Source organism: Phyllobates terribilis, unplaced genomic scaffold, assembly GCF_046119375.1.
Source record: "Phyllobates terribilis strain yellow unplaced genomic scaffold, ASM4611937v1 Scaffold_5__5_contigs__length_657084704, whole genome shotgun sequence".
Classification (NCBI taxonomy): domain Eukaryota; kingdom Metazoa; phylum Chordata; class Amphibia; order Anura; family Dendrobatidae; genus Phyllobates; species Phyllobates terribilis.
In genome coordinates, this window is record NW_027362765.1 from 171,520,039 (window position 1) to 171,547,989 (window position 27,951).

Sequence of the window (27,951 nt, forward strand, 5' to 3'; positions counted from 1 at the left end):
TGGTGGCTCTGATTTTTATTTATTTATTTTTAATTTTAGGGTATTTTCTGCTATCCGACAATTTTATAAAAATTTCGGACAACCTCTTTAAGGCCCTTGGATTCTTAGACTCATTGTTACTTTAAGTTAGGTCTCTAATCTGAGAACTGGTTGACAGTTTTATGCATTACAGTCAATTTTCCAAATAACCATGATATTTATGTTTTAAGACATAACTTTACATAAATATCTAATTTTTGTTTTACCTGTGTTAATGCCACTGTTCCCCTGAATCTGTCATGGTTTTTCGTTTGTTCCTGCTCCCCTCATTTACTGAGATATGGCCCCATCTTCCTTGCACGTATATTTAGTCTTATTAACTACCTGGACTTGGACCTCAACTATTCTCTATGGGAGTCTTCTTGAAGACCATGTCCAGTCCATTTAAAGGGATTGTCCGGTCCAAATCGATAAGTCTGCAGTCACTCTGTGTGACTGCAGACTTATGAACCCCTGCGGGAATTCGCCGGTTTCTTAGCTGGGACTAGGGGGTATTTATGAGTTATACATACTCCCAGCCAGAGCCCTCCAGTGGGCTCGGCATCGCTCCATACACTTGTATAGAGAGAGGCAGCGCTCCGTCTAGTGATGCATCCGGCCAGTGGGTGTGGCCTCGCTCCATATAAGTCTATGGAATCTAGGCCACGCCCACTCACCAGGAGTATGTATAACTCATACATACCCTCCGGTCTGGGGTCTGAAACAGGAAAATCCCCACAGCGCACAGTGTGTGTTCTGGGGTATTCATAAGTCTGAAATCACACAGAGTGACTGCAGACTTATCGATGTGGACCGGACAACCCCTTTAAAACTAGGTTCAGATGAGCATATTCAGATGACTGTCTGTGTTGAAATTGGATAGCTCACAGACCAATGTTATTGAATAGGGCTGTTTTTTCACATTGACCAAGTGCCCGTGTGAAAAAAATTGCAGCATGCACTAGTCTGTTCTGTTTTTTTTGGACAAGACGCTCCCATTCAAGTTTATGGGTGTGCAAAAAGAAAAAAGAATCCCGTATGGATCATCTGATTTACATTGTTTTTTTTATAAGCACATCACAATTATTAACATAAGAAACTTTATATCTTCTTTCAAATTTTTTAAATGTTGATAAGTAAAAATAGATGACATATGGATGTAAATTAAAATGGACACCCGAATGACACCGGGATGACAAGTGGATGAGATACGGATGAAAACTGTCTTTCTTTTTCTGGATGGATAATGGATGATTTTTCATGTGCTTGTCTGAACCCGGCCTAAAAGCATTTTATATACAGGGAAGGATAGGTTCACCAACAGTATAAAAAAAACAAACATCAATTTCAAACAGAAAACTTGGACGATTTTTTTTCCCATTTGCAATTCATTTTTATAGCAGTAGTTATTAATTACTTACAAGACCATTTACTGTTTCCTATGTTAAAGAATTGCAATGCGGCCGGAAAAAAATGGATGCAAAATAGATGTCCCATATGAGATCAGTTTTTTTTTTTTTTTATTCACAAGCAGATTTGGTCCGTGAAAAAAATCGCTCATCTGAACTGCTCCGTTAAATAAAATTGGTCCCAGTGCTGCCTGTATTTTCACAGAAAGCACGAGGACCGAAAATACGCTCAGGTGAACATATCCGAAGAGGGGAACATATATCAGGAACAGACAGGTACAGGAACAAAAGAAAAAACCCAGACTTGGGGAACAGCGGCATGTATGTGACTTGTCTTTTTCCAGCACTATTTGGGGTTTGTATTAGGGTTTTTCAGGGGTGGGATTTGATAGTAATGAACAAAGTGGTTGTTCCAGGACAGTAAAGTTAGTAGTAGTGGAAGTCACTGGGTTTGGAAGCAGACACATGTTTTTATCAATCATTGTGTCAGCTTGTCTACTGTCCGGGGCTTGGTCTCTGGCTTCCAAAGCTGCCACCTGTCCCTAACTCTCCATGCATGAGCCTGTCACTGCCACTGACCTCATCGAGGGTGGGACTGCCAGTCGGAAGAGCAACTTGGGAAAGGAGATAGGAAGTGTCTGTGCAATGTTTCTTTGTGTGAATTCATGATTAGTCTTTAGATTATGTCTTTAGAATGGACTAATTTGTGATTTTGTGTGTCTGAGTGGGTGGCTATAACTTTATTAAGGCACAAATGGCCCCCTATTACTGAGACAGAGATTGTGTCTGGTTAGCACAGAGATCATAGACTGAAAGAAAGCAGCGAGTAAAACCCTGCTGTAGGCATATCATGTATACCGACGTATATGGATTTGATCATGAGGTGAGTATCTGTATAAACAGGTCTGATCTACTCTCGTATATTGCATGTACTGTATTCCTGTTGTGCAGCCTTCATTCCATGTTCTCTGTCTCCTGCTGCCTTGTGATGTTTGGTACTGGCCTCACTTCAGCACTTATTTACCAGGTTTCAGTCCATATGACTATACAAGTCTTAATCTCTCCTTCCAGGGGTCAGCAGAGTCCTATACAAGTCGTCCATCTGATTCAGATGTGTCCCTCGAAGAAGACAGAGAGGCTTTACGAAAGGAGGCAGAACGTCATGCTCTTGCACAACTGGAAAAAGCAAAGGTACAACTAAAAAGAAGTGTTTAGACGTGTTTAGTCTGGTGTAGAGGTGAAGAATCTGTTGTATAGTGGAGTTTTATCCACTGCTAGATGGTGGCCCGATTCTAACGCATCGGGTATTCTAGCATATGTCTCCCGACCCTCCTTTATAATGCCCCATGCAGGAAGTCACATCCCCCCTATATAATACCCCATGCAGGATGTCACTTGTTCCCCCATATAATGCCCCATGTAGGATGTCACCTCTCCCCCCATATAATGGCCCATGCAGGATGTCACCTCTCCCCCATATAATGCCCCATGTAGGATGTCACCTCTCCCCCCATATAATGGCCCATGCAGGATGTCACCTCTCCCCCCATATAATGCCCCATGCAGGCTGTCACATCCCCCCTATATAATACCCCATGCAGGATGTCACCTCTCCCCCATATAATACCCCATGCAGGATGTCACCTCTCCCCCATATAATGCCCCATGTAGGATGTCACCTCTCCCCCCATATAATGGCCCATGCAGGATGTCTCCTCTCCCCCCATATAATGCCCCATGCAGGCTGTCACATCCCCCCTATTTAATACCCCATGCAGGATGTCACCTCTTCCCCATATAATACCCCATGCAGGATGCCACCTCTCCCCCATATAATGCCCCATGTAGGATGTCACCTCTCCCCCCATATAATGGCCCATGCAGGATGTCACCTCTCCCCCCATATAATGCCCCATGCAGGCTGTCACATCCCCCCTATATAATACCCCATGCAGGATGTCCCTTCCCCCCATAGTGCCCCATGCAGGTCCCCTATGGCCCCATACAAGAAAAAAAATCCAATACTCACCTCACTGCTTCTCTGAACTCGAGCGCAGCCGGCATCTTCACGCTGTGCGCTGTGACCGGTCAGGAGAGAGCGCGATGTAAAGATGTCACCGCGCCCTCTGACCTGAGACGTCACAGAGCATCAGCGGAAGACACAGGAGCTGCTGCGGAGGCACAGGGAGGGGTAAGTATGACGCCAGGTGCCGGGGTCCTGATCGAGCGGGGGGAGGGACGGGAGGAGAGGAGAGGGGAGGGGAGAGGAGGGGAGGGGAGGGGTAAGTATGACGCCGGGTGCCGGGGTCCTGATGGAGGGGAGAGGAGAGGAGGGGAAAGGAGGGGAGGGGAGGGGCGTCACACTTGTCCTCGGGAGATAAGCGGCCGTAGCCGCTGATCTCCCGACGATAGCTGCATGTAGGTCAGCGGCGCCTGCGGTCGGGGGACTTATGCTGCGAGCAGCCGGCTGCATCTCCCGGCTGCATCGCCGCTGACCTCCGTGCCACACATGAGCCGCTAACGGCCGCCATGTTATTCTGAAATGCCGCGTCGCTGATTGGCCGCGGCCGGACCAATCAGCGACCCGGGATTTCCAGGACAGACAGACAGAAAGACAGACAGACAGAAAGACAGACAGACAGACGGGATAAGACAATTATATAGATAGAAGGTATATCCTCACATAGCGGATATGCTGCGCATTTCAACCAGTTTTGGGGTGTAAGGGTATGTGCCCACGATGCGGAAATGAAGCGCAAAATTTGCGCTTCATTTCCGCATGTCCTGTCCCGGAAAAAACGCATGTGGAATTTGACATGCGTTTTTCGCGCATAATTCGCGCGTTTTGCACATGCGGAAGTGCCTTGCGTTTTCTACTGAATTGTAGATGGCAATTCCGCATGCGTAAATACACAAATAATTGACATGCTGCGGAATTTTCCGCACATCAAAAACGCTGCGGAAAATTCCGCAGCATGGGCATTGCAATTGCGGAATTACATAGGGGACCATGGCAGAAGGCGTAACATGAGTATATCATGCGTTTACGCTGCGGAAATTTCCGCACCAAATACGCATGAAATACGCATCGTGGGCACATACCCTAATTCTGCAGTGTGTTACAGCAATTGTATCAAGTCTCATTGCACCAAAATACAATGGTCCTGATTCATCAAGACAAGCAATTTTCTTGCTAGTTTTGATAAGGGGGCATGACGGAGTCAGACACTACGGATTAATGAAGAGGTGCACACCTCTTCATAAATCTGGAGCGTCCAACAAGGGGCGTGTGCCTCCCTGCACCACACTATAAATCTTAGAACAGTCCCTGACTGGAGTAAGATTTCTGGTGTAAAGAATGTCACAGCTCATCATAATTTAGATGAGCTGTCGTGTCACACCCACACTCCGCCCATTTTGGCAGAGTTGAGAGAAAGTGGCGTGAAATCAACAAAAGTTGCAACATTTTATGCAGCTCCAAGTACAGCCCAGATTCTGAAACTTTTCAATGCAAATTACAACAGAATTCTGGCTAAATTGCTTTGTTGAATCAGAGAATCAGAGCCAAAGTGTTCATTCTGACATTCTCTTTTGTATTAACAATTTTTAAAAATTATGTTACAAAAGTAGTCAAGCACTTTTTGTTGTTATTGGTAGTAAACATATACTGTATATATACAGTACAGACCAAAAGTTTGGACACACCTCATTTAAAGATTTTTCTGTATTTTCATGACTATGAAAATTGTACATTCACACTGAAGGCATCAGAACTATGAATTAACACATGTGGAATTATATACTTAACAAAAAAGTGTGAAACAACTGAAAATATGTCTTATATTCTAGGTTCTTCAAAGTAGCCACCTGTTGCTTTGATGACTGCTTTGCACACTCTTGGCATTCTCTTGATGAGCTTCAAGAGGTAGTCACCGGAAATGGTCTTCCAACAATCTTGAAGGAGTTCCCAGAGATGCTTAGCACTTGTTGGCCCTTTTGCTTTCCAGCTCACCCCAAACCATCTTGATTGGGTTCAGGTCTGGTGACTATGGAGGCCAGGTCATCTGGCGTAGCACCCCATCACTCTCCTTCTTGGTCAAATAGCTCTTACACAGCCTGGAGGTGTGTTTGGGGTCATTATCCTGTCGAAAAATAAATGATGGTCCAACTAAACGCAAACCGGATGGAATAGCATGCCGCTGCAAGATGCTGTGGTAGCCATGCTGGTTCAGTATGCCTTCAATTTTGAATAAATCCCCAACAGTGTCACCAGCAAAGCACCCCCACACCATCACACCTCCTCCATGCTTCACGGTGGGAACCAGGCATGTAGAGTCCATCCGTTCACCTTTTCTGCGTCGCACAAAGACACGGTGGTTGGAACCAAAGATCTCAAATTTGGACTCATCAGACCAAAGCACAGATTTCCACTGGTCTAATGTCCATTTGTGGCGCCCCTGAGGGTTCAGTCGCCACAGGGGTACTGCACCTCAGTTCGAGGTGTGGTATCTTATCTTCCAGGTAAGGATGGAGCACTTCTCAGGACCCCACTTCGCCACTCAACATTACACCACTCCTGTCCTGTAGGGGGCCTAAATGCACCAGGGTGCTGCCCCGGCCCGGGATAGAGGAGATGGGGGGAACCAAAGATAGGGGGAACCATGTAGTGGGTTAGGGTGGAGGACACACTTTTAGGAAACACTTATTCATTCATATTTAATCTACAGCCATCTTAAGTTCAAGGTCTTTGATTGTGGTCTTCTGCCAGGGTCCAGCAAAAGTCTGCAGCTGACTGAAGATACACGGTCCTCGTACTCTGGCCTTGAGACGAGGAGCGGGTTAGAGTTAACCACTGTCTCTACCCGGTCAAGGTCCTGACCTAAGAAGGCCTTGGAGGGGAGCGGAGGCAAAAGGCAAAAGGATCCCGGAGGGATACGGACGGAGCGGAGTCGTCACCTGTATTCTTTACTCTGGCCTATTCAGATCGATTCCTGCTGCAAGAGAGGTGACCGGCCCCCGATATCTGACTTTGTTACTTCACGTCTCAGTCAGAAAAGCCCAGAGGCTTAGTGGATCCCAGGGGGATACGGATGGAGCGGAGTCGCCACCTGTATCTCTTACACTGCGTTTATCCAGTGGGACCCAGCCTTACACCACGTTCTAACCACACACAGTCAGGAGAAGACTTAGTGGGAGAACTTACCAAGGAGAGGAACACACACCAGAGGGGTCTCGACAGGTGCTCCTGATCAACCTGGGAAGTGCTGAACCCCCCCCCCCCCCCTTCCCGGTGGCCGCAGTACGCCGTGTGTAGCAGAGAGAAGCTTTGCGGCTGAAAGTTCATCTGAAAGTGAGCAAAGACCCGGATGACTTCACACACCGCCTCAGCCTGTTATTTCCTGCGCGGCACTGCACCCACCATTCATCCACTCACTGCCCTGAGGCCTGCTCCGCCTGTGGGGAGCCGTCCCATCTTAGCTGCCCATAACACCAGCCTCAGTGGACTGTAGCAGCGCTGGTGTCCATCACCGGAAACCGCAGGTGGCATAGTCGAAATTCCACTCGTACTTGAAAACCCAATATTTTTATGTGACAGCCCTGGGCACGGAACGTGTCCAGGCCACGACAGCATCCCCCGCGATACCTACACTGACCTGGCTCCGAGTAACCCCATTTCCCAGGGAGGGCTAGAGCGTCACACATTCCATGTGTTCTTTAGCCCAGACAAGTCTCTTCTGCTTGTTGCCTGTCCTTAGCAGTGGTTTCCTAGCAGCTATTTTACCATGAAGGCCTGCTGCACAAAGTCTCCTCTTAACAGTTGTTGTAGAGATGTGTCTGTTGCTAGAACTCTGTGTGGCATTGACCTGGTCTCTAATCTGAGCTGCTGTTAACCTGCAATTTCTGAGGCTGGTGACTCGGATAAACTTATCCTCAGAAGCAATGGTAACTCTTGGTCTTCCTTTCCTGGGGCGGTCCTCATGTGAGCCAGTTTCTTTGTAGCGCTTGATGATTTTTGCCACTGCACTTGGGGACACTTTCAAAGTTTTCCCAATTTTTCGGACTGACTGACCTTCATTTCTTAAAGTAATGATGGCCACTCGTTTTTCTTTACTTAGCTGCTTTTTTCTTGCCATAATACAAATTCTAACAGTCTATTAAGTAGGACTATCAGCTGTGTATCCACCAGACTTCTGCACAACACAACTGATGGTCCCAACCCCATTTATAAGGCAAGAAATCCCACTTATTAAACCTGACAGGGCACACCTGTGAAGTGAAAACCATTTCCGGTGACTACCTCTTGAAGCTCATCAAGAGAATGCCAAGAGTGTTCAAAGCAGTCATCAAAGCAAAAGGTGGCTACTTTGAAGAACCTAGAATATAAGACATATTTTCAGTTGTTTCATACTTTTTTGTTAAGTATATAATTCCACATGTGTTAATTCATAGTTTTGATGCCTTCAGTGTGAATGTACAATTTTCATAGTCATGAAAATGCAGAAAAATCTTTAAATGAGAGGGTGTGTCCAAACTTTTGGTCTGTACTGTATATTTTATATATATATAAAAATATACTCATATATATAAAAAGACAAACTGAGATGCAGCACCAGCTAACCGATGTGTGGGTGAAATGCTTCCCAGGCAAAGCCCAATCCTACAGATGTATAAAAAAGGGAATAGCAGCACTCTAATTCCAAAAAAATGATGGTGTTTATTCGCCCAACATGGCAATGCCTTGGTTCATGTGTGAACCTTTCACAAGCTTGAGCAAAGTTCACACATGAACCGAAAGGTTGCCATGTTGGGCGAATAAACACCATCATTTTTTTGGAATTGGGGTGCTGCTATTCCCTTTTTTATATATAAATTTATATATACATATACACTAGGTATAAAATGCCTGCTGATATTGACCTGGGGTATGGATTTAAATCTACAGCTTGTCAATTTACATTGTGGATTTTACTGCCGATTTTTCTTTTGTATTTCATAGGGTGGTATCTGTAGCAAAATGTCCAACAAATCTCCATGTAACCAATGCAGATTTTTGCCACAGATTTGCAAGTTTTGCTATCTAACTGCATTAAAATCCTAATTATTTTCCGTCTCTGTGTGATGCACAATTAATGGTCTCATCTCTCCTCATAGACCAAGCCTGTGGCTTTTGCAGTACGGACGAATGTAGGATATAACCCAGCTCCTGGAGATGACGCTCCGGTGCAGGGGATGTCCATCAACTTTGATCCCAAAGATTTCCTTCACATCAAGGAGGTATGTTATGTATAGAAGTGCATGAGGACATACTGATGACTGTTATAATCTTATTTCTAGGACCAAGATTATGTATAAAAATGTGATTAATTGTATGTCCTCATTTACACAGGAATAATCACTACTTTGTCATCACACCAATAACTAGAGAATTGGATAGAAATACATTTTATCCCTAATTTGGCCTTAATGTCCACACATCTTTTTATGTTTTTCTCATTATGTCAATTTAGGAGCCATATTTTTTTTTCATCGACATAGCTGTACGAGTGCTTGTTTTATATGGAATCAGTTATATTTGCAGTGCCCCCGTTTTGAGGTACATACAAACTAATGACTAACTTTTGTTAACTTTTTATAGAAAGAATTAGAAAAAAAACAATTTGCCCATTATTTTTTTTATATTTTATACTATTCATTTGCTGCACAAGTAAAGCATTAAAGAGGTTGGCCACTACTTTCTTTATTGATAGCCTATACTTAGGATAAGTCCATCAGTATCTGGTCAGCGGAGGTAACAGAAGGAGAGATCTCCCTCTGTTAATCTCCTTATATGTTGTGACCATGGCATGTAAGGAGTTACTTGAGCCACTCATTTTCCGCAGCTTTGCCTGTGTTAGCAGTGGGGAGCGAGTGCTGTTGGCCAGAGGGAGCCCCTGGGTTGCTATGATTTACTGTCTTTTAACATCTTAATGGAGTTCTGTTAGAACGTGAAGAGGCAGCACTGTGACGGGAAATGGTTAAAGGGGTTTTCTAAACTGTAGACAAATTTGTAGACAAACGTGCACACTGTCACGATTTTCCTACATTCCCAGCGTGAGTAAGCCTTCACGTGACCACAAGTATGCAATTTGCAAACTTGTGGCCCTGTGCCGAATAGATATTCATCTGCTTCTCTCATTAGAACATTGAGAGAACAGAGTAACTGCAATAATTTGTCTAGAAAACCCCTTTAAGCAAATTGCATCTTATGGATCCAATCACCCGTATACACACAGCCATGTTCACGAAAAGCAGATTATAGTGCAGACTTGATAAATTACGGCTTTGTGATAAACTAAACCCCGCACTTTATACTACAGATTACAGTTTACTGTCAATTAACTATTTTTGTACAAATGTGAAATAGTGGCCTGGTGATATACCGTAATCTAACGTATTCCACATGTAGTTTTTTTCACTCACTTATATTGGATTCAAAGAGTCAGGGTTTTACTCTACGGTCGTATGATTTCTATTGAGAGCAACTCATGCAATGGAAACTTCTTAACCTTGAAGTTTATGGAGTTTATACAGCGCAAACCACTCAGTTTGTATTCCCTTCTGCATTGACAATGTGTGAAAGTCCTTACTGAACAGCATGTGTCCTCCCTGCCTGCAGCATGCCCCTTATTAACCTACACAAGGCCTTTCTTTCACTCATGCACCATCCTGTATACATCTGTACTGCTAATGATCTATAGTTCCATTTGCATAAATTTGCATAATCTGAAAAATAAAAATTTAATATTTTAGTAGGTTTATTGCAGGAAGCCACTTTATTGGCTGAACAAATATATGTGATATATCAATGTATGAACATTTATGACATCACTGATGAGTTCAATAACATACATTAGCTACGTTAGGCTGCAAGGCTTTTTTTACCCAAGGTAAAAATTCAGTTCACATTGACCCATCAATTTATCTAAATGGCTAAGGCCTCATTCAGATGGCCATTTTTTTTGCATACAAGAAAAACAGATTATTTTACATCAGTGTACTACATCCAATTTTCATCCATTTTTGTTGCGTTCAATTTTTATCAGTAGTGCAAAATCCATTTCTACAGTGAAAAACGTGCAGAACTCGGATAACACAAGGATGGTATTTATGTGCTGTTAGTTTTTTTTCACCAACCTACTGATTTGAATGAGTGAGTTTAAAGGAGTTGTCCACTACTAGCACAACCCCTTCTTGAACTAAATGTTTGGCCCCGATAAAATAAAAAGACCTATACTCACTTCCCGTGCTGCTGCCATTCGAGCAGTGTTGCCACTTACGGTCACGGGGCCGTGATGCGGTGGAATGACACGTTGTGCCCGGTGCCCAATCAGCGCTGGCGTCACTATCCCCACCTTCTCCTTTGAAGAGGAAGTCCGAGCTGCAGCTGATCTCTGACTTCCTCTTCATGTTCAATTTCGTACGAAGGCGGGGCCAATGACGCCAGCATTGATTGGGTGTCGGGCACCATGTGTCATTCCACTGCATCACAGCCCCGGGACCATGAGTGCCAACACTGCTGGAACAGCGGCAGCACGGGAGGGGAGTACAGTTTTTTTAATTTTATTGGGGCCAAACATTAAGTTCAAGAAGAGGTTGTTCTAGTAGTGGACAACCCCTATAATCTGTGACTCGGATGAAAAATGAAAAAACGGACATGTCATTTTTTTTTTGCTTTTTTTTTTCCTGACAATCCATCCATAAAAAACATGGGACATGTGATCAGCCCCATGGACTATGACCATCTGAATGAAGCCTAAGGCAGAGTAACTTCTTGGCGCCCACATGAAGAAGGCACGTAGGGTGTATTACCTGCCAATCCCTTTTCCTTGCTACATCCCTGTCAGATATAGCAGTGCAGTGAATTTACAGTCTGACCTTATTTATTGTGATTTTTTAGTGTACAATAATATTCATTTTGCATTATAGTATTATAATATATTGCATATGAATTAAATCATATTTTTACATTGTCAGACACCAATTTTAGTTAAAGTCATGTCCACACATGAAAGCAAAGAAATAATCCAGCATGCACTAAAATAATAAAGTCAATCACACCCTCTCCTCTTTCAATGCTCCAAGGGTCCAATCACAATCTCCATACTTCCTGTTTAGTCCAGACAGGCATGTGATCGCTGCAGCCAGTCACTGGCTACAGTGGTGATGCTGTGGTCAGTGATTGGCTGCAGCTGTCACATGCCCATCCGGATTGGACAGGAGGTATGAAAACTTGCAAGGGGATGGTGGATGGGTTTTAAAAATGCTGGCTTCTAAAAAAAAAGCTATGGAGGGAATGCACGGACAAAATAGGGTAATCTTATTAGATGAGGATATGATTAAAAATGGTATTGATCACCTAGGGGATTGCGTGGTGACGCCTGGTTAGAAATCCAACTGCTGCTGCCTCGTGGCTGGGGGTGATTGACGAGCAGGATAAAAAACACTTAAAAATAGGCTGTTGTTTTTTTACTTGAAAAAGTACGGCGTTGAAATGCGTAATCTATTTGAAGAACCCAATCACAGTAAGAGAGTTTGTTTTAAAGTGTTTTTTATCCTATTGGTGAAAAAATGTAGCTTGTTTTAATATGACCTCCAAATAAAAAAGAGCCATTCCTGTAGTAATTTCTATGAGGAAGCTAGATATTGATGCAGACTATGATCTATTCCAATAACTTGCCTTTCTATGAACAATTATTCCCAGAAATACAATAATGACTGGTGGATCGGGCGAGCAGTGAGGGAGGGCTGTGAAGTAGGTTTCATCCCCTCTCCTGTCAAGTTGGAGCATATGAGAATGCTGCAGGAACAGAAGATGCGACAGAGCCGGCTCAGCACCAGGTGAAAACCTTATGTCTGTGCTAGGAAATAAAAGTTGTAGTGTGTCCTATAGTTTTTCTGATTTATTGAATGCACTTTATATGTAATTTCTTCAACTTTTACCCTGCAGTAAATCCATTGGGAATTCAAACAGTCTAGGCGATGTGGGTGGTGGTACCCGCAGACCAACCCCTCCAGCAACAGGTAAGAGAGTTCTATTGCCCTCCCTCTGAACAGCAATACCAACAAAGCGTAGTCCAGTTACTCTGTTTGGTGCATCTTTTACTTATGTGCACAATTCATATATCTCAAGTCATTACTATTTTTTTGGACCATTAAGACCACCAATCAACTGAATTTTGCCTCATTATATATACCATATAATAGTTAAAAGCTTGCACTTTTTTAACAATGCAGAATTAAAATGGTTGGATGTTATATGCAAATAGATCCAAGGGTATGACATTAACTTATCTGGTAATTGCTTTTTTTACCCTCGGAGACAAGGAGCACCAGATGCACATTTACCTAAGCTGAACATGGGGTGTCTGTGTGATAGCTTCGGTGAAACAATCAATAGCTAACTAATGTCTATGGTCAGCATAGGTCTGCGTGACAAGACAAAGATCCTAGATGTATTCAGTTGCATGATATTCTTCTCTGCCTCAGCTGTACTTCATATCCTCTTTATACCTGTTTATACATCTTTATGCTTTTTCTCATCCTTTTAACTCTTTATTTTTTTACTCGATGGTTGATACCTTTTTAATAGCTAACTGGAAAGGTGAAGACAATTAGCAAGCTTTTGCGACTACTTAGGTCTCTACATCAGACATAGTTTACCCCAATATCTGCGGAGTCCCATACTTATACACACAAATAGTATAGGACTAGTGCAATAAATAGGACAAGAGATGTGAAGCAGAGTCAACAATATCAGGAGGGGAAATAACAATTATTGCAGTAAATATTGGAGAAGTTCATAGACAGGAGCATGAAAGTTTTTTTTCTACTGATTGAGGTCTGGTCTATATTTGTGATTTCCTTTGAGGGGCATCACCATTACAGTTAGCCATTAAAAGGTATCAACCACTTGGGACCCTCAATTTCTATTTTTTTCTGTATACTCGCTAACATGGTACAAAGATAGATTTTTTTCCCTTTTTACTACATCTGTGTTGCTTTAACTCGCTGGCATTATCTACTTTATTTTTATCACTTTTTTATCCTTCTTGTTCTCTCCAACACACATCTTTCCATCTCTCCATCTTCAGGTCCCTTAGAAAACCAATTAGTTTATGACATAGATGGTGTTGATTTAGAATACGATGAGACAGAGCCTCAGCCTGTGCAGCAAACACCCCACACCAGCACAGGGAGCGTAACAACCCCCACGTCCACTACCAAACGTGTCCCTTTCTTTAAGAAGGTAACCAGTTGTGTACCCATTGTCACCACTAACACCCAAAATATCCATCAAAGTTTGCGGTTTGGTCTGAGACCCCTAATACAGGATTGTGTAGATTTTGTGAGACCAAGCTTGTGTTTTGCAGAGTGTTTATTAGCAGAAGTGTGATGGGCATCTGTGTGCATGTGCTTGTGGTCTTCTTTAACATCTATGTTCAAATGTACAGAAATTGATGTTGGGTACAGAGGACACAATTGCAGCACCAATCTCAGCAACTAGATGTCATGTTTGACTTCAGTTGTGACATACTGTATGAAAAAGGCTAGACTAATACCACCTTTGGTAACTATGTCAGGTGACATACCGTATACAGTATATTACCCATATGGTTGTATAAGTCCGACATATGCCACATGCTAAAAAGTACTATTTAGATGTCTGCAAAGTGTGCCACATATGTTCCACCTATCAGTCAGACATTTTTCAGAGCTGTAAATGGACACTTGGCACAAATACTTCCAACTAAAAGCTAGAAAGTTCTCTATTTCTTGTCCCCTCAGAGGGTCATTTATTGGGTGCAACCCTCTAAACCTCTTATCACCACAGAGTGACAAGTTCCCAATAACTGGTACGAAGTTAAGTGCTTTTATCCAAACATAGTGTAAATTGAAGAGGTTTGCTCCAGAATGAGACATCAGAGGCTGCATTGGATGGCAAGAAGTGGACATTAGAGATGGCGTACTGTACTGAAAATATGACAGTACGGTACAACTATGTAAAGGCATTTAGAAGAATTTGATTTTGACCAGAAGAGCACGTATATATTTCCTGCAGTTGTCATACAGAAGACCTTACCCTTACAGTGTTGCTCACCATTATGGGCACCCCTTTCTTTTTTTCAGTCTAATATCTTCAGAAATAAATGGAAATGTACAAAAGTTATATCCTCTGGATTTTTTAATTAGTGATCCAAAGTAATACAACAATAAAATATTGTTTTTCAACTTCCATGTTGCAATTTCAAAGAAAAAACAGAATAAACAGCATGTACAGCAATAAAGGCACGCCTAATTAATACTTGGTTGCACATCCTTTGGCATTGCTGACAACCTCCAAACGTTTCTGTAGCCATCTATAAGCTTCTTGCACTTCTCTGCTGGAATTTTCTTCCACTCTTCCTTTGCAGTTTGTTCAAGCTCTTGAATGTTTGCTGGGTTCTTTTTCCCAATGGCAGATTTCAGCTCACCCCAAAGATTTTCAATGGGATTGAGGTCAGGACTCATTGCTGGCCATTTTAAAACAGTCCATTTTTTCTTTTTGAACCATTCCTGTGTACTTTTGGATGTGTGCTTTGGGTCATTGTCTTGCTGGAGGACCCATGATCTTCGACTCAAACCAAGTTTTCTTACACTGGATAGGATATTTCACTCTAAAATCTATTGATAATTGTTTGATTTCATGATTCATGTGATACAGTCAAGACCTCCAGTATCAGACGCAGCAAAGCAACCTCACAAGCATGGTGGAGAATCCATAATGCTAACTGTTGGTAAGGTGTTCTTTTCCTTATAAGCTTCATTGTGCCGTCTGAAAAAAAACCTGTTGCTTTGCATTGCCAAAAAGCTCTATTTTTCTTTAATCTGTCCACAGAACATTTTCCCAGAAGGATTGTGGTTTGTCAAGGTACTCTTTGGCAAAGATCAGTCATTCCTTTTTATGTCTTTTCTTCAGCAATGGTTTCTTCCTTGGCCTTCACCCATAAAGCTCTGCTTGGTTTACTGTGCGGCGTATGGTACTTGTTGAAACCATGACCCCTGACTGTTCCAGGCTGGCCTTCAGGTCTTTGGATGTTTGACATGGTGTTTTTTCCACCATTCGCACCAATCTTCGAAGACCTCTCTTTGTCAATTTTCCTCTTTCCCCCACGTCCAGGGAGGTTCTTAATGGTTCCATGCTTGGCAAACTTATTAGTAACATTGCGCACTGTTGAAACTGGGATACCAAGGCCTTTGGAGATGGCCTGATACCCTTTGAAAGTCTTGTGTTTGCTAATAATAGCAGTTCTGATGTCCTCAGACAGCTCCTTTGTCTTCACCATTGTGACAAAGGAACAGGGCCTACCATGTGGCTTTTTAAAACACTGAAGTCATCATTCATTGTCTAATTCATGTCACATGGGCACCGACAATTAATCACAGGTGAATCTCTTTTGTGATTTACCACAAGCGAGTCAAAATGTGTTTCCATCTTAAATTAATGTAAAGGGTGCCAATACCAGTGACACAGCAAGCTTTAGGTTTTCCTATTTTTCCCTCCCATTGTTTTTTGTTTTAAATTATTGTTTATCATTTGCTCTTTTGTATTTAACACGAGTGCTCTATACAAAAAAAACTGTTTCACTTGATATTCCACATTATGTACTTAAACTTCATGGGTGCAAATAACAATGAGCAGGACTGTATATCAATGTCGAGATGATCATTTGTAGCTCTTCAAAAAATATTAAATAAGAACGTACTTAAAGCATTGTTCCACTACTGTGAAAACTGTATTAGAAGAGAAAAAATATATAAAATACAAGTCAAATACGTTTTGTGTGGTTCACCCAGTCTGAGTTTTACCATTCAGAATTCTCTCTTCCCTTTTTTAAGATGCTGAGCAAGTCGTAGTGCCCTTTGGGCACCAGACCAGGGTGTAGCTGTCACCTAGGCATTCTATGGCTTCTGTGTAAACTGCATCTGGAACTTAAAACCATTAGGATTTGAAAATTCCCTCAGCTAATATTAAAAGGCACATGGAACAAAAAAGCATTTAGTGTTTCCCAGGTGTCAGGACTAATTTACATGTTGGAAGGACCATAATTTGTGAGTCTTGAAGAGCAGAAAAACAAAAATAATATTATACACTGTATAGGCAAAAATATCGGGGCACACCTCTTAATCATAGAATTTAGGTTTTTCATTCAAGCCCATTGTCACAGATGTATAAAATCCAGCCCCTCGCCATGCAGTCTGCCTTCAATAAAATCTGTAAAAGAATAGCTCGTTCTGAAGAGCTCACTGACACCAGCGTGGTCCTATAATAGGACGTCACCAATGTAACAAGTCAGTTTCTGACATTTCGTTCTTCCTACATGTTACAATATAAACTGTGAGTGACATTATTGAAAATTGAAAGAGTTTAGGAATTACAGCAACTCAATTGTAAAGTTTGGTGGAGGAGGGATAATGCTATGGGATTGTTTCTCAGGGGTCAGCCTAGGCCCCTTAATTCCAGTGAATGCTTCAACATACTAAGACATTTTGGACAATTGTATGCACTTAACTTTCTGGGAACAGTTGGGGGAAGGTCCTTTTCTGTCCCAGCATTGCTGTGGCCTAGGGCAAAAAGCAAGGTCTATAAAGGCATGGTTGGAAGAACTTGACTGGCCACAAAAAGCCCTGACTTCAACCCCATCAAATACCTTTGGGATGAATTAGAACTGAAATTGTGATCCAGAACCTCCCCTACAACATCGGTGTCTGACCTCACAAATGTTCTTCTGGGTGAATGGTCAAAAACTCCTACAGACACTTTCAAAATCTTGTAGAAAATCTTCACAGAGCTATGGAAACTATTATAGCTGCAAAGGGACCAACAATATATAAATGGCTGTGTATTTAGAATTGGATGTCATATCAGCTCTTATAGCTGTAATGTGTAGGTGTCAAAATACTTTTATCCATGTAGTTCTTATGTGTATAGTATATACTATTCATCTCTGTTTTAGACTTTTTCCTTAAAGCTGCATCACTAAGCAGTCTTCTTGTTACCCCCTACCCCTAATCTAATGAGCAGTGGTCAGTTTATTACATGACATAATCTGATTCACATTCATATATGATCTTAAAGGGATTGTCTGACATTGGAAGAAAAAGATCTTTGTTTTTATCCAGAAACTGCACCACTTTTGTCCATGCCATGGATTGTGGCTTGTTTTATGCTCAGCCCTATTCATGTAAATGGAGCAGAGCTGTAATACCAGACACAGCTTATGGACAAAATTGATGCTGTTTCTAGTGGAAAATGGTCTGTTAATCTCAGATAACTCCTTTAATTATCTGATATGGATCTGCAATAACCAGTGACAGTCATCTACTGTATATCTGTGTGTTAGCTTTCACATGATAGCTCTGTATGGATGCACATTCTACATATGCATGTCGTATAATTATTGCAGTAACCCGCATGGTTTGTTTTCTTTTCTCCCCTTTTTCATCTCTTTTCTATCTTCTGACTATTCACCAATTTGCCTCCTTATCACCCCTTAACCTACACCCCTTCATTTCTCAACTTTTCTTCATGCTCATCTATTATACCCATCATTTTCCACATTTCTTATTTCTTTCCTGACTCCTTATAAATAGCCAAACAGAGGCAGAAGTCAGTAAGTAATTGTATATGTCTCCTTATTGCCTCTATTGTTCACCTGTCTAGTTTGGATGTTGTGTAAGTTCCCTGAATCGTGCATGCTGTGAAGTGTTCCTGGTACATTTGGACAAACAGATCTGCATGACACTTGGTGCATGAAGGTAAGGAGCAGCAGAAGAGGAATGACCTGGTCTTTGTCTTACAGACTGAGCACATCCCTCCATACGATGTGGTTCCATCCATGAGGCCAATCATTTTAGTTGGACCCTCACTGAAAGGATATGAGGTATATGAGTAAAGCAAACAGTCTATACATATCATATTTTCTTCTCCAATGAATTGTCCCCTTCAAATAAAATTTCACACTTGGAATGTAACTGAAAAGTTGAGTAAATACTTTCACTTATACTTTGCATTGCTTTAATTGTTTTCTCCATCTATATACATAGCTTTTGTGGTTTAGCTTAGTTTTGCTGTCTGATATATAAATTATGTAATGCCGCTGTTGAGATGGCTGATGGGTGGATCGCCATCTGCTATCCTTTCAGTCTATCCTTATTAACATAAATCCTTGCCAAGCGTGTCAATTATTGTCAAAGGGAGAGGAGAAGAAAAGGCCACTGCCAGACTCTCCTACCAGTGTCTTTAAAGTCTCTGTACACATTAAAGTCGTCTGAACCTGCCAATTTCATATGGGGGTCTCCTGTTTCTCCTGTGACAGATCATGTTGGGGGAAATAAGGGTCGGCTCTACCTTTATTAGACCTCAGATATATACAACACTGAATGTAGCAGTATAAGACACTGACCATATTCAGACCCGCAAATCAGCAGGCCGATCAATAATCGTGTACTTATTATATGGACCAGTGTGGAATGGCAGACCATTCGGTAAGACACATGAATAAAGAGAACCACCGAATGATAGGTCCAATCGAGCAAAAGTAATTAATTAAATACCTTTATTAGCGTTATGGTTAAAGTGACACTACATGCACAAGGAAAGCCGCATTACAGTTACCATACAATGTTGTTATATTGCAATGTGTGCTGGACTATAGAATATGCTGGTGAATACCAGGGTAGGTAAATACAAAACAGATGATCAGTTATACTATAGATGGAAAAAAGAGGAGCAAAATAGGCTTGGATCACCAAATAAACAACTCCAGGTAGCATATGAATGGCCAAATCATGTATACACATTTAACAATATGGAGAGGAAAATTCCTATGTACTCCATATCAATGACCATTCATGTGCCCCATACACATCTATGTAATAATCAAGATAATCAAAATACTGACTCAGATCATAAAAGAGTTAAGAGTATATACCTGCACACTAGTCCAGCGTATGTAAACGGCACCAAGCGGTGTAACCCCGACGCGCGTTTCGGACACACGTCCTTCGTCAGGGGGTAGCGTCCATATGAACCAGCGTGTATAAGAATACTGATATGACCAATCAACAAGCACCGGATAGCCTACGTAATCAAGGCCACCCGCAATCATTATCTAAATCGGGGCGGGCGCGTGCAGCTGTGTGTCAGCCGATGTATACAAGCAGCGTTCTACATTCACGCATGCGCCGGCCGGAGGGACCGGAAGTCTTTATTAGACCTGTTTAGCTGAGGACTATTTCATGTGTATGACCAGCTTTTTTTGGTATAGTCCATAAAAGAAAAGAGACCCCATAGCAGAAATATTTTCCCCAATATTTTGGGTTTTTCTACATGGCATAAAGTTGCCTGGTATCTGATTTTGCCTACCTGCAGGTTCATTCACATTTGCTCTACTTCTTCTTTCTACCTTGTTTGACATCAGTGCAGTGGGGAGTCATGCACAGGTTCTTACCACCCATTACCAAATTAGATGGAATCCAACAGGGTTAGGTTGCCTCAAGGATCCCATAGCCAGCACATGGTAGGCTATTTCAGTCAATAGGACAACAAACACATTAGATTATATGGCTGTCTTATATCTAACGTGTACACTTTGTGAGCTATATTAAGTGCATATGCAGGGAAAGCTCTTAGCACATACTCCAAATGTATTCATAGATCCTCATTCACCTAGGATATGCTAAAACATAGCCTAATAGTGGCATGTACCTATAAGTCTTCTTGACATATACCTCCAATGTAAAACTCAAACTTTGTATGAAGAGCTAAACTGTGTGATTGTTTATGGAAGCCTACTGACTGGCAGATGTCAAGAGAAAGAAGGATCACAAATGTTGGATTGCAACATGCCCAATCCTTTCTTCTCACAAGTGATATGCCCAAGGACTTAGAAGTATACAATGTGCTGGCTATGGTGTCTTTGGAGAGAGGTGACCTATCCCTGTCTAGTCCCACACCATTCTGGAAATGGGTGGTAAGAACCTGTGCAGGGCTCCTCACTGCTTTGCTACCAAACAAAGAAAAAAGAAAAGGTGTTGGAAACGGATACCAGATTATTTTACCCAACACCACATTGGGGATATCTTTTTTTATGGTTTTCCTTTCTTGTATGAACTCCACTGAATAAAGCTGGCTATAAACATGTAATGGCTTTCAGCTGAACAGGTCTGGCCGCAGCTTATCTAGTAGAGAACAAAATGGTAGGGCATTCAGATTCAAATTACCATAATTGCCATATATAAAAATACAGAAAAAAAGCTGCCATACATGCCAACACCTTGTCACAATACTAGTGCACTGCTGGATGCAGCAAGCCTCCGTGATATAGTTTATAGTAGTAGAATAATCAAAAAATAGAAAAACAGAACTTTAATTTTTTTCTTCTGTTGGATGTAAATTAACTGCCTAGTGTCCACTGGGCGAGAGAGGTGTTCTGGCCCTGTGTCAGTAATCCCTGCCAATTCCCTCTACTTTCATCTTGATTGATGGCTCAGATTTAACTGATGTGGTCTGTTAGGATTTCGATAACTGTCTCCCTTTAAAGTGGTGCGATAAAAGTAAAGAAAATAGTTTACAATGTTGCTCAACGTTTCATGTATATAAACTGTAGACAATTGTAAAAATGTCATCAGTAAGCTGTGTTTAAAGGGGTTGTCCAGGATTTTTACATGGATGGCCTATCCTTAGATAGGTCATCAATATTTCCCCGTGTTTGTGTGGGTTTCCTCCGGGTTCTCCGGTTTCCTCCCACACTACAAAGGCATACTGATAGGGAATGTAGATTGTGAGCCCCAATGGGGACAGTGCCCATAATATCTGTAAAGCGCTGTAGAATTAATGCCGCTATACAAGTGAGTAAAATAAATAAATATCTGATCGGTGGGGTTGTGACACCTTCGTCTATCAGCTGTTCACTGATTGAATAGGGGTGGATGTGTAGTACCCGGTTGCGGTCACTATACCACTGACAAAGCTGTGCAACTCCACAACTGAGCACTTCTGTCCGGCATCGGGAACAGCTGATCTGTGGGGTCCCGAGTGTCACACTCCTACAATCGGATATTGATGACCTACACTAAGGATAGACAATCAATGTAAAAGTTCTGGACAAGTCTTTTAAAAAGATGAACTACTTGATATCCTTCCACATAGTTATGCTCCCAGACATCCTAGATACTCCTCTATACAGTCTTTTATGAATAAAAAAACAAGCCCTAATCTTGAGTATTGCGTATACTGTATATAAAGTGGGCACTGCTTGTTTGTGCAGTATTTTATGTAAAGAATCTGAGGAGGGTAAGGTGGGGAATAAGCCCGGCCTACCAGGCGTTGCCAACAATCCAATCTGCCTTGGCAATGTACTGTATATAACTAAATGTTACTGTCTACTTTTTTTTTATCTTTCCAATTGTTAATAGCTTCTTCGGCCTTATTCACACAACAGTATATGGTGTTTTGCATCGGTATTTGTAAGCCAAAATAAGGAGTGGAATTTACAGAGAGAAGAGCTATACTTGAAGAAGTCACTCGTCTTGTGTTTTGTAGCCACACCTGGTGTTGGCTGACAAATACAGATGAAATATTGCTATGCGGATAGGGCATTATTTGTTTCTTCCTTTTTCTCACATTTGGTCAATTGTGTGGCTATCCTATTCATATCCTGTCAGTCTTATTCCTTTTGTTTGACAATAGCTAGTCCGTAGTTCTCTAACATTTCTTTCTATGCCCGCAGGTCACAGATATGATGCAGAAAGCTTTGTTTGACTTCTTGAAGCATCGCTTTGATGGAAGGTATTCGTCCCCGTGAATGTTGATTTGTGAATAAGCCGATAAACAGATGAGCAGTCTAAGATAAATATAGCCGAACATTGATACAGTCTAATAATGTTAAACTATATGAAAAGAAAATCTGATTGAAAACAAAAATATTTCTATTCACTAGTAGCAAGTAGATATCTTGAAAATCAGAAATGGCTAAAGTACAAAGAATGTACAATACCTGGAATTTTTTTTAAATAAAATATGTTTGTTTGTTTTTTCAAGTAAACTTAACCACATCCCGGGTCACTTGACTACTCTTTGACATCCTAAAGGACATGTCACTTTCCATTACGAAGTGAAAAGACAGTGATTATTCACCTAGGACCCAGGGCCACTGCCACCTAACAGCACTCATTTTTCCCTGCTAGCAAAGATATACTGTAACAGAGGGAATTGAGCTTCGTTAGCATTTTCAGCTTTCATTCAACTTTTTACTTGCTGCGGTCAATAGAAACCGCACCATGTACAGAATGTGACAGAAGGAGATTGCTCCCTCTGTCATTTCATTGGCTCCCTGCAGTGTGATCACAGAGACAATGGTTGCTGTAGGAACCATAGACTTAATAATGGCCTGCAGTGTGCCATAGATCAACGTTTAATAGATTATGCCATAGGCTGCATATATTAGATTGGCTGTAAGTATATAGTGACAATGTGGATAATGCACTGCACTACAGAAGTAGTAGTGTATTAGCTATGTGATCAAAGGATTGTGGGTAGCTGATTGTTGCTATGGCCTAACAATGGTATCTAGTGTGCCATAGATCAAAGCCTAAAGGATGTACTATGTATTAGGCAGTCTATCAGTATAAGGTCAGAATTTCATCCAGAAAAGTGGGACAAATTTTTTCTCATCTGTCATCCGTGTGCAGTCCGTTTTTTTACAGCAGCATCTATGTATCCATAAAAATCAGATGCTATACTGTAGATTAAAGATTCACCGCACACTCTGGGCTTGGGTGATGAAAAGTTTATTGATTCTCCGTGACAAGCAGAATTCAAAGGTGCAAGAACATTTTTGTGCTTGAAAGTGACCAGATATAAAGAACGTTTGCACCCTAGTGGGTCTTTTTCAAAGCGTCATTTGAATGTAGAGTAGTAAAGGGAATTCAATTGAACCAAGTCCAAGGATAAGAGGTTTTGGCAAAAGGCTGGTCAAAATGCACAACATTTCGGTGAATCTTTAATCTATTGATCTGTGGGTACCATACCCCATTCCACCAGCACCTTGCCTATCAGTTGTGTGCACGCCAATCCTTTTACATACCATTAGATGCTATACTGTGGCATCTGATTTTTTTTATATATATATATATCTTGATTAAGAAGAATTGTAAAAGATGGCAGTTACTACTGATAAGATTTTATGTAGAGGGGATGGGGGGAGGAGCTAGAGACAGAGCTCCTCCCTCCTCACAAACCCTCCCTTGTACATAGAATCTTATCAGTAACAACTATCATCTCCTATCTCAGTCTCAGTAATGTAACAATCTGTCTTCACTGAATACAGATTTTACCTGTAAACTGAGAATTTTGAAAATGACTGATCAGTGCTGATGGAGAAAGAAGCTGATTTCTCTGATAAGATTTTCATGTGTACTATTGATTTATGAAATAAAAATGAAAACAGTGGATACTCTTTAAGCCGTGCCCTTTTCCAACTAAACCGCACCCCATCTGCTAACAGTGTTTTAGACACATCATAAGGAGCTCTAAAACCACATGCAACAAATTGCAAAGACTGTAGTACGTCTGCCAGAACTTGTGTTTGCGAGGGTTTCTATAAAATGTATAATGATATGGAAATCCCCAGAATGAATGTAGTACTCTGCGTATAGTGTGTGTCATGGAGACAGAGAGGCTTTGTACAATGTCACCCAGTGACTCATTCCATGCAGTGCTCCGCAGGCCGCATTCCCACCAGCTCAGCAGAAATGAGGACTATTTATATGCGAATATGAGTGGAAATGCTCCGTACAGTCCATACGATACCTTAATCCATGGATTATCCAGCTCTTGCTCATCCTCCCTGAACTGGGATCTTCTAAATATCAATGGCATGATTTAGAAAGAAAAAAAAAACAGAAAATGTGCAGTATTTAGCCAAAAACTTGTCTTTTTCTCCGGAAGTATAATTATTGAGGGGGCTCTATATTTTTTGGTAATTAAATGTGTGTTAGTGAAAAAAAAGTTAAATCTGCAGACGTATATTACAGATATGTACATAAACTATAACGGTTCCTTTTAAGGGTGCAGTGATGCAATAAATAAGCAGGAGAGTGGGTATGATATTAAAGCAGGCGTAGGCTATACCACCAAACACTGCGATTACCTGTCTCCACCTAAATTTAAGGGATGTCTGTCAGCACCAAACAGCTGATCAAACCAAGCACAGCACCTTGTAGGGTACATGGCCCTATTAAATATTGCAGCCTTAGGCTGCGTGCCCACTATGTGTTTTTCAAGCATTTTTGCCACGGAATTTCCGCAGCGAAAAATTCTTAAAAAACGCTTAGTAATACGTGCCCCATGGTCCCCAATGATAATCCGCATGTGCTGTACACATGCTGCGGAAATTTCCGCTGCGGATTATCATTGCGGAAAAATACGCAGCATGTCCATTCATTTTGCGGACACGCAGCGTAATTGCCGCCATTGACTTGCATTGAAATGCATAATATCCGTGTCAGTACATTTGCACACACGGATAATATGCGTTTCTATGTGCGGATGGTACCCGGGTCTGGAGAAGAGGAGACTCTCATCCAGACTCGGGTACCATAGAACCTGTTAAAAAAACAATTTAAAATAAAAAATAAAGATTATACTTACCTTCCAATGGCCCCCGGTGTTTCCTCCACTCCATCTGGTCTGTTGTATAGGTCGCGGTGGTGTCAAGGACCTGCCATGACGTCATTTAGTCATGTGACAGGTCACGCGACCGCTGACGTCGGCAGTCGTGTGACCTGTCACATGACTCAATGACATCACCGCAGGTCTTCACACCACCGCGACCCATAAAACAGACCAGATGGAGCGGAGAAAATACCGGGGGCCATCGGAAGGTAAGTATAATCTTTATTTTTTACCATTCTTATTCTTTTTTTTTAACTATTACTTGGTCACACTATATAAATCCTTGCCGGTTGCATGGATTTATATAGTGTGACCAAATTGTCAAGCACTTTTCCAAGTGATGCTAAAATCGCTTGGAAAAGCGCTTGATAACCCGCATGCAGGAATGCATGCAAAAACGCTTGACAAACGCTTCTACCTGGCAGGAAAAACGCAAGTAAAATCCGTAAAAAATATGCAGCATTTCTGCATCGTGGGCACATAGCCTTAGTGTCCAAAGTTCCTTGTTTGACAGAAATCAGTCATTATTCAAATATACTATTAAGATGCCTGGTGCACCCTTGTTGAGGCCGAGCTGTTCAGTGTAACCTCCCACCTACTTATTTTGGATCTATCTCCACCCATCCACTTGATTAAGAGCTCTAGCACTTCAAGAGGGTGGAGAAAGTTGGAAAAAAGTAGGTGGGAAGGAATATGCACTGAACTTCTTGACTCCGTCAAAGTTTCATGAAGTGCCGCATTAGCGTTTTTCAATGAAGACTGATTTCTGGCAAACGCCTGGAACCGATTTGGACACTAAAGATCAGATATTGACTAGGTCCTCTACAAGGTGCTTGATTTCAACATTTTTTGGTGATAGACTCCCTTTACTTTGTGTGCACATGATGTCTGTTTTGAGGCGTATTCTGCCTGAAAACTGCCTGAAAAAGCGGTTAAAAACATCAAAAAGAATGAACATATACACTACCGTTCAAAAGTTTGGGGTCATTTAGAAATTTAATTATTTTTGAAAGAAAAGCACATTTTTTTTCAATGAAGTTAACATTAAATGAATCAGAAATACACTCTATACATTGTTAATCTGGTAAATGACTATTCTAGCTGCAAACGTCTTATTTTTATTGCAATATCTGCATAGGTGTATAGAGGCCCATTTCCAACAACCACCACTCCAGTGTTTTAATGGTACATTGTGTTTGCTAACTGTGTAAGAAGGATAATGGATGTTTAGAAAACCCTAGAAAACCCTTGCACAAGTATGTTAGCCCAGCTGAAAACGGTTTGGCTGATTTGAGAAGCTATAAAATTGACCTTCCTTTGAGCTAGTTGAGAATCTGGAGCATTACATTTGTTTGTTCTATGAAACTCTCAAAATGGCCAGAAAAAGAGAACTTTCATGTGAAACTCGACAGTCTATTCTTGTTCTTAAAAATGAAGGCTATTCCATGCGAGAGATTGCCAAGAAACTGAAGATTTCTTACAACGGTGTGTACTACTCCCTTCAGAGGAAAGCACAAACAGGCTCTAACCAGAGTAGAAAGAGAAGTGGGAGGCCCCGCTGCACAACTGAGCAACAAGACAAGTACATTAGAGTCTCTAGTTTGAGAAATCGACGCCTCACAGCTCCTCAACTGGCAGCTTCATTAAATAGTACACGCAAAACGCCAGTGTCAACGTCTACAGTGAAGAGGTGGCTCTGGGATGCTAGCCTTCAGGGCAAAGTGGCAAAGAAAAATCCATATCTGAGACTGGCTAATAAAAGGAAAAGATTAATATGGGCAAAAGAACACAGACATTGGACAGAGGAAGGTTGGAAAAAAGTTTTATAGACAGACGAATCAAAGTTTGAGGTGTTTGGATCACACAGAAGAACATTTGTGAGACGCAGAAAAACTGAAAAGATGCTGGAAGAGTGCCTGATGCCATCTGTCAAGCATGATGGAGGTAATGTGATGGTCTGGGGTTGCTTTGGTGCTGGTAAAGTGGGAGATTTGTACAAGGTAAATGGGATTTCGAATAAGGAAGGCTATCACTCCATTTTGCAATGCCATGCCATACCCTGTGGACAGCGCTTGATTGGAGCCAATTTCATCCTACAATAGGACAATGACCCAAAGCACACCTCCAAATTATTCACAAACTATTTAGGGAAGAAGCAGGATGCTGGTATTCTATCTGTAATGGAGTTACCAGCGCAGTCACCAGATCTCAACCCCATTGAGCTGTTGTCGGAGAAGCTTGACCGTTTGGTACGCAAAAAGTGCCCATCCAGCCAATCCAACTTGTAGGAGGGGCTTCAGGATACATGGGGGGAAATTTCTCAAGATTACCTCAGCAAATTAACAGCTAGAATGCCAAAGGTCTGCAATGCTGTAATTGCTGCAAAGGGAACATTCTTTGACGAAAGCAAAGTTTGAAGGAGAAAATTATTCTTTCAAATAAAAATCATTATTTCTAAACTTGTCAATGTCTGGACTATATTTTCTATTCATTTTGCAACTCATTTGATAAATAAAAGTATGAGTTTTTATGGAAAACACAAAATTGTCTGGGTGACCCCAAACTTTTGAACGGTAGTGCATACTGCAAACTCATAACGACTTGATGTGCAAATGCTCAGTTTTTTAGCTTAATTTAACGTCTTCAGGCTCCGAAAGCCGTAAAGTGGCTAAAAGAAGTGACCGCCTAACCATTCATCAGGCAGTTCCCGTTTGGAAGCCGTTTGTTCGTTTATATACACAATTTAAAATAAAAGTCACCCACAAAACA

At 41.5% G+C, this 27,951-nt stretch overlaps 1 protein-coding gene across 7 annotated transcripts in view; it reads left to right on the forward strand.

Moving 5' to 3' along the window:
- CACNB1 (calcium voltage-gated channel auxiliary subunit beta 1) overlaps positions 1-27,951 on the forward strand; it is a 105,752-nt gene that overhangs the window by 37,858 nt on the left and 39,943 nt on the right. For 4 of the 7 annotated variants that reach the window (XM_073683428.1, XM_073683427.1, XM_073683423.1 and 1 more), the window contains 7 exons: positions 2,499-2,618; positions 8,580-8,702; positions 12,169-12,305; positions 12,415-12,488; positions 13,559-13,713; positions 18,308-18,388; positions 22,238-22,296. In XM_073683428.1, the coding sequence (XP_073539529.1) occupies positions 2,499-2,618; positions 8,580-8,702; positions 12,169-12,305; positions 12,415-12,488; positions 13,559-13,713; positions 18,308-18,388; positions 22,238-22,296 (749 nt within the window). Of the gene's footprint in view, positions 1-1,990; positions 2,311-2,498; positions 2,619-8,579; positions 8,703-12,168; positions 12,306-12,414; positions 12,489-13,558; positions 13,714-18,098; positions 18,119-18,307; positions 18,389-22,237; positions 22,297-27,951 lie in introns of those variants that run through there. The other 3 variants (XM_073683429.1, XM_073683425.1, XM_073683426.1) reach the window with 2 other exon arrangements.